The 19,089-nt window shown below is 45.5% G+C and overlaps 1 protein-coding gene across 4 annotated transcripts in view; it reads left to right on the top strand.

Annotated features, from left to right (window-relative positions):
- Nucleotides 1-19,089, top strand: part of TRIO (trio Rho guanine nucleotide exchange factor) — a 287,901-nt gene that overhangs the window by 209,171 nt on the left and 59,641 nt on the right. For 3 of the 4 annotated variants that reach the window (XM_060244315.1, XM_060244316.1, XM_060244317.1), the window contains exons 35-37: nucleotides 6,033-6,325; nucleotides 9,258-9,428; nucleotides 18,596-18,691. In XM_060244315.1, the coding sequence (XP_060100298.1) occupies nucleotides 6,033-6,325; nucleotides 9,258-9,428; nucleotides 18,596-18,691 (560 nt within the window). Of the gene's footprint in view, nucleotides 1-6,032; nucleotides 6,326-9,257; nucleotides 9,429-17,539; nucleotides 17,616-18,595; nucleotides 18,692-19,089 lie in introns of those variants that run through there. The other variant, XM_060244318.1, reaches the window with a different exon arrangement.

Here is a 19,089-nt window from a genome sequence, read left to right as displayed (position 1 = left end):
GCTGCATATCGAACAGCCTCGCGTGACCACAAACTCGGGGGGGGGGAGGGGCTGGAGTGTGTACACTGTCACGGCTGGGGCCGGGTCAGGCAAAGTCCAGGGGCAGTCCGAGGTCTGTAGCCAGTAAGCAGGAGGGTCCGAGGCGCCAAATCCAAATCACTGTACAAGTATCGCAGGTCCAACGTCCAGAAGCCGAGGTCAGGGAGTCCAGAAGTCACAAGCCAAAGTCAGGGAATCCAGAAACCAAAGTCAAGCCGGAGTGGATGCTAGAACGTCAGGGAAATGACTAGTTGCTTCCACAAAGCCTCCTCCCAAAGCCTACAGCTATATAGCCCTCTGCTGGCTGTTGCCCATTTGGGCTAATTGCTGGCTCAGAGAGGCAGCCAGGATCCTGTTACAACTCAAGCATCCTTGCCCTTAGAAGGGCCAGAATCCTCCTAAAACTCAGTGCTCAGGGAGCGTCTTGCTTGTGAGCGTGCCGCCCTCCTCCGATCCCTGAGGTCGTGACGAAGGCGGTCACGCACACGAGCCACCCGAGAGGGCGAGGCAGGGGCACTGGTGCAGGTGGCAGGGGCACAGTTTCTTCTGCAGGCTCAACTTCCTCTGCAGGGTACCCAGCACCCATGACATACACGTGATGGGGGAGCCACAAGCAGCCCCTCGTTTCTGGCAGGAATCCCTGCCAGTTATTATATCTGTTGGGATGTTCACATTTCGCAGAGAAGGCACTTCAGTAGCAAAAGGGGAGATTGTGAAGTGGTCCTAAATAAATCGCTTAAGTGGATGTGAAGAAAACTGGTGATGCTGTTTTGTCTTTTGCTTTCTTTTTAGGTAAGCGAAGGACAAACCATATTCTATCTGGCCACCCACCCACCTGCCATTGGGTTGCTGGTTATTTCTTTGTGGAAACATGAGCAGATTACAAGTGGAAGGCGCTTGGGAGTGATTCCATTTGATAAACAGGAAGGGAATTCTTGTTCTTCTCCCCACCCCCACCCCCAAACACGGCTTTTGATCACAGACTGTCAAGACTTAAGAGTGCAGAGAACAAGCTAGACTGCAAAAATGAATCATTTAAAACATGGAACTCTTGGCACACGCAGATGCCAGACAGGCCCGATGTTATATTGATGTTTTGCCAGACAAAAGCCCTGGAGTCATATCCATGTAAATCCCAAAGCCTGGGTTTAGGCTGCAGCAAGAGTGAAGCTGGAGATGTTAACCATGTCATAGAAAACCATGCCTGAGTTGGTAATGAGGGATCCTTTTGTCCTTAGATGCAGGCCGCATGTGGGAGTGTTTCTTTCTTGTCAGGAGTTTGGCAGGCAGGTCCATTTCCTCTCCTCTCGGGAGGGATTGCTGCACTGAGAAGGCTGAGAGCTCATAAAAGTACATCTGGCCCCTTTTGCGGGGAGGGGAATGGTAGTCCTGTCGTGACCTGGTAACAGGCCCAGTGGACTCCCCCTTCCTCCCCCCCCCCCCCACCTGGTATCAGCATTGGGGAAGGCACCGTGGAGGATGTTGTGCGAAGGAGAGGCCAGCCACTTGAGCCCTCGCTGTGTGTGACCCCGAAGGATCCAGCTGGGGCTCAGCCAGCAACAAGCAGGCATGGAGTCAAACACTTCCTGAGGGCTGTTGCTGCAGCTGACCCTGCATTCCTGGCTGGTGACACACACATGACCTGATACACCCTAGTCAATGCACATGTCCCATTGTGTTGTGGGGCAGTCAGTGGTCCAGATATGGATTAGAGTTAAAGGGATTGAGCAGTTCTGCCCACCTGGATTTACAATTCATAAAAATGTATAACATTTATTATAAAGTGTGCACAAAAATGAATTTTAAAACATTATATCTGAATATCAGTGTAAAATCTGCAGACCATATACAATTTCACATATATATTTATATGTGAAATTGTATATGGTTTGCAAATTTTGCACAGTCTGTTTTAAAATTCATTTTTGTGCACACTTTATAATAAATGTTATACATTTTTATGAATCCTGTAATAGGTAGCTTGGTCCTCTCTATTACACTGTTTCGATTTGGATTGAGTTCCCCCTGCCTTTTTTTAATGTATAAGCTCTGCAGATTTGTGGAGATTTAGGATGGAACAGGAAGTATGAGCCCCCATAAACGGGCAACTGTACCATTTGCAATAGGAAAACATGGTCTATTTGCTAGAGTGCAAAATTTGTCCCTTAATGTCCAGCTGTTTCTGATGCAGCAGTCTAAAGGCATAAGGAGCGAGTCAAACAATGCCAATGGAATTAATTTTTCTGTAGAACTATGTGCAAGCACTTACGTAAAAGTCTAGTAGCACAGTGTACACATGACTAGGGTAAGTGGATAAAGAATGGAGATGTAGCCAGAATATGAAAGCCTGTATCAGGCTTTGGTTTCCAAAAGGCCCAACCTATTTCCAGCAACACGGCTGTGTTTGGGACACCCAGGACACAATGCAGAAAGGTAGCTTGTACCTTCTCTACAGACTGGTCAAATGCACTGACCCAAATGGCAACCCCAAACTATAGCTGGATTACAGATTTAGCCTTGAGTACATGAAAGGCCAGAGGAACATACTGGCTCTCATGAACGTAGAAGAAACACACAACAGTGGATGTGTTACAGTTGGCCAAATAAGTGTAGATATTTGTTGGGTTGACCAGCTGTTCTGTTATCGAAAATTTACTCCCCGATAGCTGAACTGCTTCAGTTGTCCCATGGTGCTCCCCTTGACTCTCCAAGGAGTATCACATATTCATTGCTTCTCTGATCATGGGTTTTGCACAGACACCGTTCAAGCAGCATAAAACAGTCTTAGAGAAGATGAATATATGTAGGTAGGTCTGTACTTGGGTATGGAGTTTCTTTGAGCAGTGGCCTTCTCACAAGTACTACTGAGTGACTGTGCAGTAGCAGCACTGGCATAAAGGTCTTGAGTTTTGTCCCCTTACTGGAGGGATGTTTCTTGTGTGCTGTTTGGTTCTGGAAGACTTGGTGGCAGGAAATCTTGTAAATCTGCTTCATGCAGCTTCATAGGAGGCAATAATTAGTGATTAGGGGGTGTGATCTCTGGTCTTTCTTCCAGTATTACTGCCTGGAGCTCAAGAAGGAAATTTCAGGCAGGTAATTTTCATTCATCAGGCAACCGGGCAAAATCAGTTTTTCAGAAATAATGAATCTCTGGCAACTGGGGCCTGATTTGGTGGCCTTGTCGTTTGCTTAGCTAGTTTGGTTATGCCTCAACTCAATCCGCTTTCCGTCTGTTTAAAAAGAAAATGCAGACTGTGTGTGAACTCCGGCCTCCATTAACAGAGACGGGTAGGGAGCAGGACTTCATGCATGAAGCAGGACACACACGCAAGGGTCCCCTGGGGCTGTAGCAAGAGTCTAAACAAAAGTTCACCCTGGAGTAATTCCCTGAAAGGGTAGCAGAGCCCCCAAGGCTCTTCTCGTGCCTGTATTTAGGACTCGTTTTAAGAACTTGAACAATATCCTTGGCTAGCATAGATGAATAGAAGTTTTATTGAGAGATTTAAAAAGAAAGCCAAATGTTTATCATCTGGCTAGTGGGAAGTGGGAGACAAGTGGGCGGACCTCTTCCTGGAAGGTCAGTGGAGAACTAAGCAGCAATAACTGTGGGATGAGTTTGTTCCGGTGGATTTCATGGAGTAGCACTGGAAGATCTTTTCATAATATAGTAATACAGTAACACTGTTATGTCTTCCCCCTCCTCTCCAGTTGTCCTGCCCAGCTCTGATGCTTTGGGCATTATAGCAGAATATGGTTCAGACATGGCATGTTATGCAAAGTGTCAAGTGTGTGTGTGGGGGAGGGGGGAATCCTGTGGCTTCCACATGCCCTTCCCTCATCCCCAGGGACCGCATGTAAAGGCTCCTGCATTCCTAGCAAACCAATTTATCCTTACCTACAAACTAAATCAAGTCAAGTCAAGTTAGCCTTTATTGGCATAAAATATATAGATATATATATCAGAGCAAATTGGTTAAAAAAAAGATAAAATGGAACGATTGCATACATATACATCAGGAAAAGCATGAACTATTTCTATGAGATCCTCTGGCGTGCCTCTAAAACAGAATAAAGAAACAGCCACTTTCTCAGTGACACTAGATGAAGTATCGTTCAAAAGACTATAGACCTTAAGGGCATCAGAACAATCAACCATGCTAACTAAAAGAGGATGTAAATACTTGTGACAAAGATCTGTATACAAATTACAATAAAGAAGAATATGAGTAACTAACTCCACACATTTTTGCTTACAGAGACAGTATCTGACTGAGTAGGCTGTCTTGTTAAATCTGCCATAAAGAATGGCAGAGGGCATGGCAAGGGAAAAAGCTCTACGCTGCTGTGGCACCTGCAAGACGGATAGATATGAGGCCAGTTTCCCAGCACTAAGAGAGATCTCAAAACTCAGTGGGGAACAAGTTTTCTTAGCCAGACTGTATAGGTCTTGGCGCTCAATATCTAGCAACCTGTCTTTAATTTGTTGGACTGCGGTGGTGAAGGACAGCATGGACAGTAGTTCTAGGGATAAACCCATTGCTTTGATTTTTCGCTCAATATGTGCTGACCAATTTGACAAATCAAATTCAGAGAGCATTTGAGAAATATAGCTCCCCGGTTCAGAGTTGTAGTGCAAGCATAGCCAGAATTTGAAGGTCATGAGCTAGTAACCAGTTTCTAAGCAGATAACTGCATATGGGACACATTTTGGCATGCCCAGAATTTTATGCAAGAATTTGGATTGGACACGTTTGATAGCACATTCATAAGATCCAATCCAGATTGGGATGCCAAAGTTGTGAAATCACTTTAGCTTTGAATATTTTTATGGCAGCTGGCACAAATTGGTTACCTCTGCCATAAAAAAAGCGAGCTATGGCAGATGCACTGATGTTAGCTGTCTTCACTGCACACTTGCAATGGGTAGACCAAGTCACATTATATTGAAAATACCTAAATATTTAAAATACTTGACTTGCTCTATCTCTTTACCATCAGTAACCCGTTTGTAAAATCTCCACTTTTTAAAGAAAACTAAGATTTTGGACTTCTCATAATTGAGCTGGATCTTATTACTAGTAAAATACAGAATACAGTGAGACAACAGACGTCTTAAGCCCACTCTAGAGCAGGACAACAGCACCGTATAAAGGTCAGCATAAAGGTACATGCAATGCACCGAGTTTTGGACTATGGCAGTCAGGACCAGACAGCTGAATAGCCAGGTCATTAAGGAAGAGATAGAATAAAAAGGGAGCTAAAATGCAACCCTGACAAACTAAATCACTTAGGTGGCCCCCACCCTCATCGCTTTTGCTCCCGCAGCCCCTCAGAAGGAGGTGGGGGGCTATTTAAATCACACAGGGGGGATGACAGGAGCAGCCAATCAGCTGATCAGTGGGCCCTTTCAAAGGGGGGGCAGTGGCTGCTCCTGTCCTATTTTTCATCCCTCAGGCTGTGGCAGGAGGAGAGAAGGTTGGGGGCACTGGGCAGGAAGTCCCCTCCCCGGCTAGAAGAAGGAGAAGAAGATATTGGGTTTATATCCTGCCCTATACTCTGAATCTCAGAGTCTCAGAGTGATCACAATCTCCTTTACCTTCCCCCCACACACACACAACAGACACCCTGTGAGGTAGGTGGGGCTGAAAGAGCTCTTATAGCAGCTGCCCTTTTAAGGACAACTCCTACCAGAGCTCTGCCTGACCCAACGCCATTCCAGCAGGTGCAAGTGGAGGGAGTGGGGGAATAAAACCCAGTTCTCCCAGATAAGAGTCCGCACACTTAACCACTACACCAAACTGGCTAAGGACTTGCTTGTAATTAAAGAACTAGAAATATTTGTCACAGTCGCTTCCTTCCTCTGTTCTGGGCACTGCAGATCCTCCCAAGAATTCAACATAGAGATCAGATCCTTGCTAAATGAGAGCTAAGTTTTTTGTGCAAAAGTACTTTTGATTTTCCTCTGTTTGATCGTCTGGCATTTCCCTGTTCAGATTCTCTTTCAGTATCCAGCAATGATGCCAGCCCTCCTGCCTCAGTCACGTCGCTCCAGCCCCACATGCTGGGTGCCCAGAGCTCCCCGGGCCCCAAACGCCCTGGCAACACCCTGAGGAAATGGCTCACCAGCCCAGTCAGGCGGCTTAGCAGTGGGAAGGCTGATGGCCATGTGAAGAAGCTGGCCCACAAACACAAGAAGAGCCGCGAGGTCCGCAAGAGCGCCGATGCTGGCTCTCAGAAGGACTCGGATGACAGTGCTGCTACCCCACAAGATGAAACCCTGGAAGAGGTAGGGGCTCTGGGGAAATTTCTGTTTCACACAGGTGTTCGCTCTGGCCAGGCACATCAGGTTGGAATTGGAGCGTTGGTGTGTTAGTTTTGGTGTTTAGGAATGTTGGCTGTGGTGGGAAGGGCGGGGGGGCTCAATTCAGAAAGCAAATCTAATATCCAAAATGGATTGATTAATCAAACCTCAAACTAAACATAATTTTAAGAGCTTCAAATGAGTTTTCATTACACATGCACCATAAAAATAACTCTACTACAAATGTACAGTTGGTCAAAGAAAACAGTACAACAAAAACCAACATTTCGGCTGGCTTGCCTTTCTCAGGAGTGCAGTGAAACCGCTTCTGATGATGACGAAAGTAATTGCCACATTCACATATAGTCAAGTATCTCATATATCAGAAAGTCACCTCCTCTTTAATATATATTGTAGACTTGCAATCAAGTTGAAAGTGGGAATTCTTACCTGACGAAGCTTCCTTGAAGTTCTGACCCTCAGGTGGGAGGAGGCACAGGGCTCAGAACCAGACGCTGCTCAGTCAGGAAACGAGCAGGAGGATAACTGGATGAGCAACCAAGAGACCAACCGGAAGAATGTCTCCCCTTTTCTTTTGAGGCTCCCCTAATTAACCCTTTTTGGTTATTTGATTTGTTTCCAAGGTTGAGACACCCCCCCCCCTTTTTTTCCCTTTCTTTTTGATCGTTTTGTTTTGGGGGAGCCACTCCTCCTTGTCCCGTTTTTTTTATGACTAGTGAGAGGAGGAGATGTTGTTTTCTAACTTCTGTACAGCCATAAACGTATGTGGCTGTTTGATTTCCCCAAATACGGTGCTGTGATATTTCACTCCGTATAACAAAATGGAAAGAATCATCTGGAAAGGCTTTACTGCTTCACATTATGGATATTTTCACACGGGGATCTTCATGAGTGAGATCTGACTCCAGACCACCATTGCACAGGGGGTCTGTAAAGCTGCCCTGGAGAGTCATTTAAAAAAATAATAATAGCCAGCTAATAGAGTTTATGAAAAAAATAGCAGGAAACAATTTTATGTGTAACTTTTTTGGAGGTCATTTTTGCTTTCAGTATGGAAACAGTTTTGTTCTTTAGTAACTTAGTACAGACAGTATTGGTCTTTAGTTACTTTGGTACACGGGTTTGATCCCGTTGTAACTTCCCTGTCCTCCTTTGGGGCTGATGCTGTGTCTCGGAGGGGGATTGTGGCTCAGAAAGCATCTTTTATGCACACGGAAGGCCCAGGATTCCATCCCAGACATCACCGGTGAAAAGAATGCTGATGGGGGAGACCCCTCTCTGGCTCTGGCCACCCTGGAGAGCTGTGCCAGGCAGAGGGGATGGCTCTGGCCATCATAGGAGAAGGCAGCAATTCCCTGTTGTGCTTGGCTGGAAGGGCGGAGGCAGTCTGCCATATAGAACTGGAAGGCAACAATGGCACAAACATCTGTTTTGTGTAAGATTCCCATTTAAATACACATTTGTTATCAGCATGGCTGTTGTTCATGGCTTGACCACTGGCAACATCAGGTCATCACACCATTGCCTGAAAAATCTGCTTTTCAGCCTTCTGGGGTTTTTTTATTGTAACATCCAGCCTGATGAAGAGTTCTGGTGAGTTTGAAATCTTGCAGAATGTTTGGTGTCAGCGTGGCTGGTTCTAATAAGAGGTATTACACAGGTTTCGTTCCTGACCAGTAGAACGGAGTAAGAGTCCAGGAGAGCACCTTAAGAGTAACAACGTTTGGGGGAGGGGAGGAGCTTTTGTGAGTCACTCGTTCACTTCAGGTAGATGCTCCTGGACTCTTCCTCTTTTCTGCTGCTGCAGACAGGCTTCCCGTTTTGTTCTTGCTCAGTAAGTGATGCTTTTCTTCTATCACTAAACATTTCTTAAGCTGAAAGTTGAAGCCTGTTAGAACAACCTCGGCCTGCAAAGCTTTCAGTCATCTGAATGGATCCAGACTTAAATCAGGGGTGTCAGACTCATTTGTTAAGAGGGCCGGGTCTGACACAAATTGGACTTTGTGGGGCCAGGCCATGCATGTCATTAAATGTAATGCCAGGTAGTGGAGATATAAACTTTATAAAGGATACCGACAAGCACAATTAAAGATATTACAATACAAACATGCTTAAAACTCTTGTGATATTTTGTTTAAAATGGAAAGGTGGGGGAATAGTGGGTTTTGGCAATACAATTTTTAAAAGCATAAGGATCATAGCAGAAACTAAAAATATGAATTAAAAATATAAAATGCTCTGAGCCTCTAGGAAAACATGAAATGGCTGGGCATTGCAAGTTTCTCCCCCACTCCCAGGTCTACTGAGATTGACAATGGCTCTCCAGTATAATACCACCCTTTTGGCTGTGGGTTCTGAGTTTGGAGTACTCACTAGCACAAGTTTACAGGTCCATTCAGCAGAGACAAGCTGGCTCAAAGCATCAGCCCTTTATTTGCAAGGAGCTTTTTCTGCAAAAATGAAACTACTCGATTTCCACTCCATTGAAATACATTGCAGCGCAGACAGATTTGCAAGGGAAATGCGGAATGGATTTTCCATTAAGGTCTCTGTGTCCAGAGAGACTACTCCCCGAGGAACTTCCAAGGATGAGGACAGGAGGAAGCGGGGAGGAAAGAGCCGTGGGCCCGATCAAAGCCCTGGGCAGGCTGGTTGTGGCCTGCAGGATGGAAGTCTGACAGGCCTGGCATTCTTGAGGGAGGTGTGGCTGGTGGCAAAAGAGTCTGATCTGTAAACCAGGAATATCCAGTTTGAGGTGGGAGTATGAATTTCCTGGGCCTTGTGGGAGCCACTCCCCTCCTCCCCCCCCCACACCCCCATCAGGTTCATAAGAAAATGTACGTGAAGCTGTTTGAACTGAAATATCCCTGTCTGCTTCTTGTTATTCCTTTTCCAGAGAGGGCGCAACGAGGGCTTGAGCAGCGGCACCCTCTCCAAGTCCTCCTCCTCGGGCATGCAGAGCTGTGGGGAGGAAGAGGGGGAGGAAGGGGCTGACGCCGTGCCACTTCCCCCTCCGATGGCCATCCAGCAACACAGCCTGCTTCAGCCAGACTCACAAGATGACAAGGTAGGCAAAGGGGGGGGGGCTCCCTGAGACTGAAGCAGTTAATGCACGGTGGTGACCTAAGTGGTCTCTCTTCAGATTCCAGGACACTGGTGGCATGAAGGTGCCGTGGAAGCAGGTCATAGTCCTGCTCTGAATTGGGCAAGCTGAAGTGGAGATCCTGGGGAAGACCAGAGCACTTGAGCCTGCCCCATATATGGGCAAGCTAATTCAGAAACAGATGTTTCCAAAAAATCGTTGCAGCCATTATGACTAGAACCTTTACTTTTTAAAGCCAATATTCAGCTTTCCCCAAGGAAATTTCCCCCCACTTACTCTACACTGGCCTCTTGAGACTGATTTGGAAACTGGCGGGTTCAAAATGCAGCAGTCAGGAGTGCCATGAACGGCACACATATAACCAGCGCTGCGTCAGCTGCACTGGCTTCCGGTTGAGTACTGAATCATATTCAAAGTTTTGGGTTTGACCTTCAGGGTCTTAAGTGGTTTGGGACCACTTGGGACCTGGTTCCTCATCCACTTGGAGAGGAGTGACAAGTGGAGTGCCTCAAGGATCTGTCCTGGGACCTGCCTTGTTCAACATCTTTATCAATGATTTGGATGAAGGAAAGAGGGAATGCTTATTAAATTTGCAGATGATACTAAATTGGGAGGGGTTGCAAAGACAGTAGAAGACAGAAACAAGATACAGGATGACCTTGACAGGCTGGAAAACTGGGCTGGAACCAATAAAATGAATTTTAACAGGGATAAATGTAAAGTTCTGCATTTAGGTAGGAAAAATCCAATGCATGGTTATAGGATGGGGGAGATTTGTCTTAACAGTAGTATGTGCGAAAAGGATCTAGGGGTCTTAGTGGAGCATACACTGAACATGAGTCAACAGTGTGATGCGGTGGCTAAAAAGGCAAATGCAATTTTGGGCTTTATCAACAGAAGTATGGTGTCCAGATCACGTGATGTGATGGTATCACTTCACTCTGCTCTGGTAAGGCCTCACCTGGAGTATTGTGTTCAGTATTGGGCATCACATTTTAAGAAAGATACAGACAAGCTGGAACGAGTCCAGAGGAGGGCGACGAAGATGGTGAGGGGCCTGGAGACCAAGTCCTATGAGGAAAGGTTGAAGGAGCTGGGCATGTTTAGCCTGGAGAGGAGGCGGCTGAGAGGTGATATGATCACCATCTTCAAGTACTTGAAGGGCTGTCCTAGAGAGGATGGTGTGGAATTGTTTTCTGTGGCCCCAGAAGGTAGGACCAGAACAAATTGGTTGAAATTAAATCAAAAGAGTTTCTAGCTCAACATTAGAAAGAACTTCCAGACCTTTAGAGCGATTCCTCAGTGGAACAGGCTTCCTCGGGAGGTGGTGGGCTCTCCTTCCTTGGTGGTTTTTTAACAGAGGCTAGATGGCCATCTGACAGCAATGAAGATCCTGTGAATTTAGGGGGAGGTATTTGTGGGTTTCCTGCATAGTGCAGGGGGTTGGACTAGAAGACCCTGCAGGTCCCTTCCAACTCTATGATTTTAGGGTTACATTTTTCAAATGATGTTCCAGAAGCAGGTGAGTGTTTGTGTTCTGACAAGGTGAACTCAGTTGGCATAGAGTGACAGTGAGCGCAAACAGTCTATGCCGGTAACCTTCTGTGTTCTCCGAGGGTGCTTTGTGGTCAGTATTCTTGGGAGAAGTACAAAGTGTAAACATTCCTGCTTCCAGATGATGCTTGTAAAGCCGCTTCATCCAGGGACAGAGGGGCAGTCGTTGGCATCAAGCTTTCGAGTGAGACTGCAAGAGGGCAGGTGATGGAAGGCAAAGTCTTTTTTTTTTTTTAAAGATTTTATTTACTCCAGAATATACTTAATTACAAAAACAAAATAAACTGATCGAGGTTGATTGTGGTATACAGCAAAACAAGTATCGTCTACCGTCCCATATATTACCTTTAAGTACTTCAATAAAAATTAAATGTTTTTATATATTCTTCCCTCTAAGTCATTTTTTTTCAAGCCAAACATAAAATTTTTCCCATTTCTTAATAGCCTCACATTTCGACATTCCTCTTACCATATTACACAGAATATCCATTTCGGCAACATTTAATACTTTTTGGATTAATTCATCCTGTTGTGGGATACCTTTCTGTCTCCACAGTTTAGCGAAAAGTATTCTGGCCGCTGTCAGAATATAAACTGTGATATGCTCGTCTTCGCGTGAGATATCATTTCGAACACATGAAAGTAGCATTATCTCTGACTTAAGTTGTATATTTGCCTTTAATATCTCTCTTAATAGTCTGTGCACCATAACCCAATACTTTTTTGTTAGTTCACAAGACCACCACAGATGAAAAAACAAGCCTGTCCGCACTCCACATTTCCAGCACTTCGGTGACAAAGAAGGATTAATTTTACTCAATTGAACTGGCGTGATGTGCCACCTATGGAAGAGTTTAAAAAAATTTTCTCTAAAATTAACCGGTTTAATTATTTTATAATTATTTTTCCAAAGAAGGGCCCATTGGTCTAAAGTAATGTTTTTCTCCAAATTTTTAGCCCATCTTATCATCACTTCTTTGACCATTTCATCCTCTAACTTCAATTGTAATACATAATTGTACACCCTCTTAATTACTTTACGTGGTCCCGACAGTAATAATTTGTCAAAATCAAAATTGTGCTTGGTGAATCCTGCGATTTTGTCTCTGTTGTATTTTGTGGTTATCTGTACCATTACCCACCAATCTATCTTCAATCCCGAGGCCTCTAACTCCTCTTTCCTTTTCAATTTATCCTTATCGTCGAGAAGATCTATATATCTAATCGGGTTAGAAGGCTTCCACAACTGAGGTTGTACGGAAGCTTCTTCGGGTGAAATCCATCTGGGAGTTTTTTCCCCATATATTTTGCTTTTAATCTTAATCCAACCTTCATAGAGGGATTTCCGAATCAGGTGATTTTTAAAATAACTCTGAGGTTTTTCTGAATACCAGAGATTAGCGTGCCAACCGGCCTGCAGGTCGAATCCTTCTAACGCTAAAATGCGGTTATTCTCTAAGACTACCCAATCTTTTAACCATAAGGTCGTACATGCTAGGTGATAGACTTCTAAGTCCGGGAGAGCCAAACCTCCATTTTGTTTCGTGTCGGTTAGAATTTTCCACCTAACTCTAGGTTTCTTTCCCTGCCAAATAAATGATCTAAACTGTTGGTTGATTTTAGCAAAAAAAGGCTTTCTAACTGCAAAGTTGACCATTTGTAGTAAGAATAGAACCTTTGGAAGGATACTCATCTTAATCAGGGCAGCCCTCCCCATAAAGGATAGTCCTAAATTACTCCATTTTTTAAACAATAACTCCGTCTCCTTGAGGAGTGGAGTAAAATTATTTTCGTATATAGTACTGCATCTGTTGGTCATAGGTATACCTAAATATTTTATTTTTTTTTCTAATTTGAAGTCCGTCTTTTTCTCAATCTCTTGAGATTCTAGACGTGTCATATTTTTCGTTAAAATTTTCGATTTCTGTTTGTTCACCTTTAAACCAGCTACCTCGCCGTATTCCCCTAGCTCCTTCAGGACCTCTTCCACTGATTCTAGAGGATCTTGAAGGATTAAGACCATGTCATCCGCATATGTCAGAACTTTGTACTCTTCTCCTTTTGTTTTAACTCCTCTAATTTTGACATTCCTCCGAATCACGTTGTTTAAAACTTCCAGCGACAAGATAAATAACAGAGGGGATAGCGGGCAGCCCTGTCTCGTACCTTTCTGCAATATTATCTCTCCCGTTAAGTCACCATTGACGACTATCTTGGCTGTCTGTTTGTCATAGATTGCTTGAATGTTCTTAACAAAATCCCTCCCAAAGTCCATTTTCTTAAGGATTTCAAACAAAAAATTCCAGTCTAAATTGTCAAATGCTTTTTCCGCGTCAATAAAAAGAAAAGCCGCTTGCTTGTCCCGACACAGTTCGAAGTATTCCATAGCATTTGCGAGAATACGGATATTTGTTGTCATATATCTGGTTGGTAAGAAACCTGTTTGATCCGGGTGAATTAAATTATTTAAGATCTTTTTTAACCTATTGGCCAGAATTGAGGAGTATAATTTATAATCCACATTCAGTAAGGATATTGGACGATAGCATCTGATATCATCCATTTGCCCACCCATTTTAGGAATGAGAGTAACGTTACTCTGTCGCCATGATTCAGGCAGCTTTGCAGAGTGCCAGACCTCTTCAGTTAAACTTTTAAAATGATTTATAAGAATATCTTTAAAGGTAGTATAGTATTCTGCAGGAATACCATCAGGACCTGCCGCTTTGTTTTTCTTTAGATTAGACCAGACTTCTTCTATTTCAAATATAGCAATCGGATCATTTAATATTTTTATCTTATCTTCCGAAAGTTTTGTCGATAATTTGTTAGCTAAATATTCCTCTTGCTTTTCCTTAACTATGTCTACCTTTTTATATAAATCTGTATAAAAGTCTTTTATTATTGTCTTTAAATCTTGCATTCGCGATTTATGTCTTCCCTCTTTATCTTTTAATACCTTTATTGTCTTTTTTTCCTTTTCTTTCCTGATTTTGTAAGCTAACCACTTTCCTGGTTTGTTTGCGTTCTCAAAATAATGTTGTTTGGAATACGCAATTTTCCTATCCATTTCCTCTAGCATTGTTAAGTGAAGATTATGTTGTAATTTCCTGATTTCATCTTTAACATCCTTTTGTAAGGGATTAGCCTTTAACTGGGATTCTTTTTGTTTGATTAGAGCCGTCAATTCTGCCTGGGCTTTAGAGTCTTCCCGTCTTTTGTTCGCTGTAAAGTTAATAACCAGTTCTCTAAAATAGGCCTTACTTGTTTCCCAGACAGTAGTATATGACACCTCATCCCATGTGTTCACTTGAAAAAAAAAGGTCAACTTGATCTTTTCTCACTCTGAGGTTAGGAGAGGATCTTGGAGTGGGATTCCCACTAATTGCTTAGGGAAGCAGGACGAAACACTTCAACTTCCTGACTCCCAGGTGGGAGTCGTCCTGGCTTAGTTTGCTTCCTGCCCCGGTTGGGAGTGTGGGGCTGGGCCAAAGCTTCTTTGCCCTTTTTTACATGCCTTTTTTCTAGAGCAATTTCATACTAGATGGAGGGTTTCCTAACTGCTCCAGCTTGTTCTTCCTTCTTTCACATCTGTCCTCGTTCAGGCAGGTACCTGGGCCAATGGGCCTAGCCCAGAAACAGTCCAGGGTCAAAAGTCCAAGCATCATACCACAAGCCAGGTCACAGTCCAGAAGGCACACAGAAGCATGAAGCACAGCAAAGCAGAGTTGTGCAAGTGGCTTCCCTGCTGGCGCTCCCTTTTCCGGCTGCTTTCCCCAGGAGTCATTCAAGGCCAGGTGCAGCTGCCCAGCCTGCAGAGTCATCCAGGGACAGGAGCAAGGCCTCAGTGTCTGGGCAGCTGACAGGGCTCTCAGCTCTGGTCCTGCAGAGGTTGGCCAGGGCTGGAGAATCCAGGCAGCAGGACTGAGGGCGTGGCTCGCTGACGACTGCAGGCTGACGGAGCCTCCGCCTTCTCTGGTGGGTCTTGCTGCAGCTTCCTGCGTCTCCTCGTCCAAAGAGGTGTAGGGGGGCTGGCCCAGAATGCCACCTTCTCTGGGTTCTTTTGTCTCTGTGGTTTTTCTTTCTCCCCGCACCTTCCTTGGAGGAACATGGAAGAATAAACCAGCAGCAAGCCTAAGAACAGTGCTGTGGCTCAAAACAAAAGTGTCACTTTTCAGACCAAGAGTCTCTGCGGCTGGGGAGCATCACCACTCAGCCATCTCATCCAAGGATGTCCAAGGAGAAGACAATGGATGCCTTGGAACTCAGAGCCTTCACGAAAGCACTCACCTTCTTCCAGGCGGATGTTAGGGCCCAGCACAGGCTCATCAGGACAGGCAGGTTTTCAGCCAAAGGCTGATATTGGGGGAGGTTTTTCTCCTTTTCTGGGCAGAGAAATACCTGTGGTCCATCTCGGCAGAACACATCCGGAGATCCCCAACTGTCCAGGCAGAGAGACCATCCACAAAAACAAATTCTCCTTCAAATGGGTGATCTGCCCACTAATTGCAGCTAGATCTGGAATGCCAGAAGTGGCACTGTTTGCCTTGTCACCCAGCCATCAAGTGACTCCATGTGTTCTCCAGACACCATCTCAGTCTCTGTGGCCCAAGGGCCTACTCTACACCCCTCCCCACCTCCCAGTGATCAGGAGGAGGCTGAGGTGATCTTTGTGGCTCCAGATTGGCCCCACAAGCCATGGTTTCCATCCTTGGTGGAACTCTCCATTCCGTCCTCCTGGGAGATTTCCGTGAGCCACCCCAGAAATACTGCAGCAGGGGCAGTTTGGCACCTGGATCCGGAACAGCTCCATCTGACCTCAAGGTGGTGCCAGTGCAAGCATGTGAACCCCTTTGCCATCAATTGCCCCCCCCCCCAAGAGGATGTTTGTCCAGAGCTACAAATGACCATTCTGTGTTGCCAGATAGCAGCTGTCGTTATGGCCCTACCTTAAGTAGCTGGCACCCCTTAGTTAGATATCTTTTTATATCTTCTGCTTCATCCCATGGAAGGAAGAACAATGCTCCTGTAGTCCACAGATTGCCTTCACGGAAGCTGCACATAATTCTTTCAACTCTCACTAATCCTCCTTTTGATTTATACCCCACCCTTCACTTGGAGTCTGAGAGCAGTTTACAATCTCCTTTCCCTTCCCCTCCCCGCAACAGACACCCTAAGAGGCAGGTGGGGCTGAGAGCTCTAACAGAAACTGCTCTGCCAGAACTGTGGCTTGCCCAAGATCACCCACCAGCTGCATGTGGAGGAGGAGTGGAAATCAATCCCGGTTCTCCCAGATTAGAGTCTGCCTCTCTTAACCACGACACCAGACTAGCTCCCAACAGTGAGCAGTGCAGCCACAACCGCAGCCTTGGATCATCAGGCCACAGTGGAGGAAACCTGCAAGACAGCAGTGTGATCTTCAGTCTCAACTTTTGTCAGATGCCAGAAACTTGGTTCCTTCTCCTCAACTGCTGCTGCCTTTGGGCGTAGAGTGCTGCAGGGCTTGATAGGAGATCATCAGTTCCCACCCATCGCTGGGACACGGCTTTTGGAAGGCCTGTTCCAAGGGGCCCTCCACGAGGGTCCCTTCTGCTCTAAGGTGAGGAGGGCATCTTGTCCCACCCAGCCCCACCCTTCCAAACCAGAGGAGCATTTGCAAAAGCAAGATCCAGAGCCTGACCAAGCCTGTCTGATCAGTTTGCAGGGGAAGATGGCTGCTGGCTCTCATCCGTCTTCAGCCTCACTCGTATCTCTTCTCTGGTTACCATCTGTTACGCTTCTAACAGTGACTTATCCTGTTGTGGCTGTTATTTCATCTCTGTCCCGTTCCTGGGATCATGAGCTCATGAAGTAACCCAAGTGGGCCAGGGCGACTCCCCCTTGAGAGAGAGTCCTGCCTCCCTGAGCTCTTGGTGGGGATCACCCCTCCCAAGACGCCCTCCTAACCCCGGAGGAGAAGGAAACCTCCCAGGGAGTATCGATCGATGGATCCGTTCTGTCCCCTCTGCCTCTTAAATTCTGTCCAGGAGTGAAGGTGAATTTTCTACCTTGTGATACTGCAGGAGGGCACCTGTATCAAGGGCCCTCCCTCACCCTGCAGGTATTGCACTGCAAATGTTAAGAACTGTTATTCTTTGAGATGCTATTTCATGGCTTCTCGAGCCTTTCTCCATGGCAGAGTCGGGGGCAGAGCTGCCCCCTCTCCAAGTCTGCTTGGAAGGCGGGGGGCAGGTTTGGTTGTCATCTGTGTCCATCTATTCCCTCCAATCATGTTAGTCTGTGTGTCACGAAATAACCACTTCTGTCATTGGAACATCCTTGCACCCTTTTTTAGTTCTTCTCTTTGGCCGTGCTACTCCACACTTCATTTGCTCTGTTTATAGTGTAGCTTTTCAGTGTTTTGCTTGTTTTGGATTTTAGAAATTGCAAAGACAGCTGCTGCGTTACTGTTCAACTAATTATTTTTACTTTTTTCCCCTCTCTCTTTTTTTTCCAACCCCCCCTCCCCCCACTTTCTTTAGCATTATGTTGATTTATGTTCCATCTCTGCTTTGGCTCAGTTTCCCTACCTCTCCATTTAGTGTGCCTTGTGTGTTCTCATGCCTTCCCCATTACCTGTGTTCCTCTCTCATGAAAGCCAATTACAGCACACTCCCTGGTATTATTTAAATCATGGGGCAATTATATTCTGCCTCTATAGGAAAGGTTGAGCCGAGTCCCCTGCTCTGCAGCATTATGCCCATGGGCTGGATGCTTCTGTCCGGTGGTGAAGCCCAGTGTCCCCCGCCTTGCATGCTGTCTGTCTGTGCTGTCCTAATATGAAGTGAGGTTCATATTGCCATGCCCTGTTTAGCTTCCAGTTATTTAATAATACGTGTAATCAGCAAACAGGCATGCATGTCTGCAAATTATTTAAAGCTGACTTCAGTGGCCGCCACCCCCACCCAGAATCCTTTGCTGTCAGCACCTTTTATCCTCAATTGCAGCCATAAATTGACACCCTGTAGCTTATGGGGCCAGAGATCTTCTAGACCCTGCACTTACCTTTGGGGGAAATCGATGGCACAAGGAATGGTGAGCAAAAATGACCCTGCTCCCTTTTAGAATTATTGATTGGCTGTTTAGTAGTGTTAGAGTATCCCACAGTTTGGTTTGTGTGGTCCTTCCCCCTGTTGTTGATGTGTGGAAGAGAGAGTGGCTAAAGTGAAGAGGCTGGGTGGGGGGGGGGGAGAAGAAGGCCCTCCGGCACTTCGGTGCCTCGGGTGTGTTGAACTTTAGGCACAAGCAAAATGAAACCTATGCAGGGATGTTTCCCAGGCATCCAGTTGCTTATGGAACATCACAAAATTCCTCCCAGCTATTCAGAATGGACAAAACAGATGCAAGCAACTTAACCTTGATCAATACCAAAGTTAGTCTGTGTGTCCTGGTAAAACCCTGGTACTGTTTTAATGAGGAAGAGATGGAAGGAAATGTATTTCGCTGCTTAGCAAGATACCTCAACAGCAGCAAAGAAAAGCCTGTTTGTGTGCTCTCATTCATGTTGTGGGTCTCTTTTCCCCCTCTCCATCATACAGACATCTTCTCGACTCCTGGTGCGCCCCACCAGCTCAGAAACTCCCAGTGCAGCAGAACTTGTCAGTGCAATAGAAGAGCTGGTGAAGAGCAAAATGGTGAGTCCAGCTAGTGCAGTCCTTGCTTTCCAGTAGCAGGAAGCCAGATGCTCTTAGCAACACCCACAAGCAGTGTGTGAAGGTCTTGCCTCAGAGTGTAGAAATGACCTGCCTTTTACACAACCAGACAAGCTTTTTCTCTTTTTTTTAATGGAGGGAAGATTTCTAGGACCTGTGTGTGCTGGGGGAGGGTTGGGTCCTAAGCTTATAATATATCAGAGTAGCTTTTAAATCTTGGATGCAATGGTGAGAGCTTAAATATTCGAGTCTTGGTTGGGATTAAAACTTTAAAGTGTTAGTCATGTTCTTAATGTTGGTTAAATGCCTGCTATTAAACTGTACATTAAGTGGACTATTCTGGAGGTGTTGGCCAGCTCTTACTAATCTAACCTTGTGAC

The sequence above is a fragment of the Heteronotia binoei genome, chromosome 7 (genome assembly GCF_032191835.1).
Source record: "Heteronotia binoei isolate CCM8104 ecotype False Entrance Well chromosome 7, APGP_CSIRO_Hbin_v1, whole genome shotgun sequence".
Lineage (NCBI taxonomy): Eukaryota > Metazoa > Chordata > Lepidosauria > Squamata > Gekkonidae > Heteronotia > Heteronotia binoei.
The sequence above is the reverse complement of the archived record's forward strand: the minus strand, read 5'-3'. Positions and strand labels throughout refer to the sequence as shown.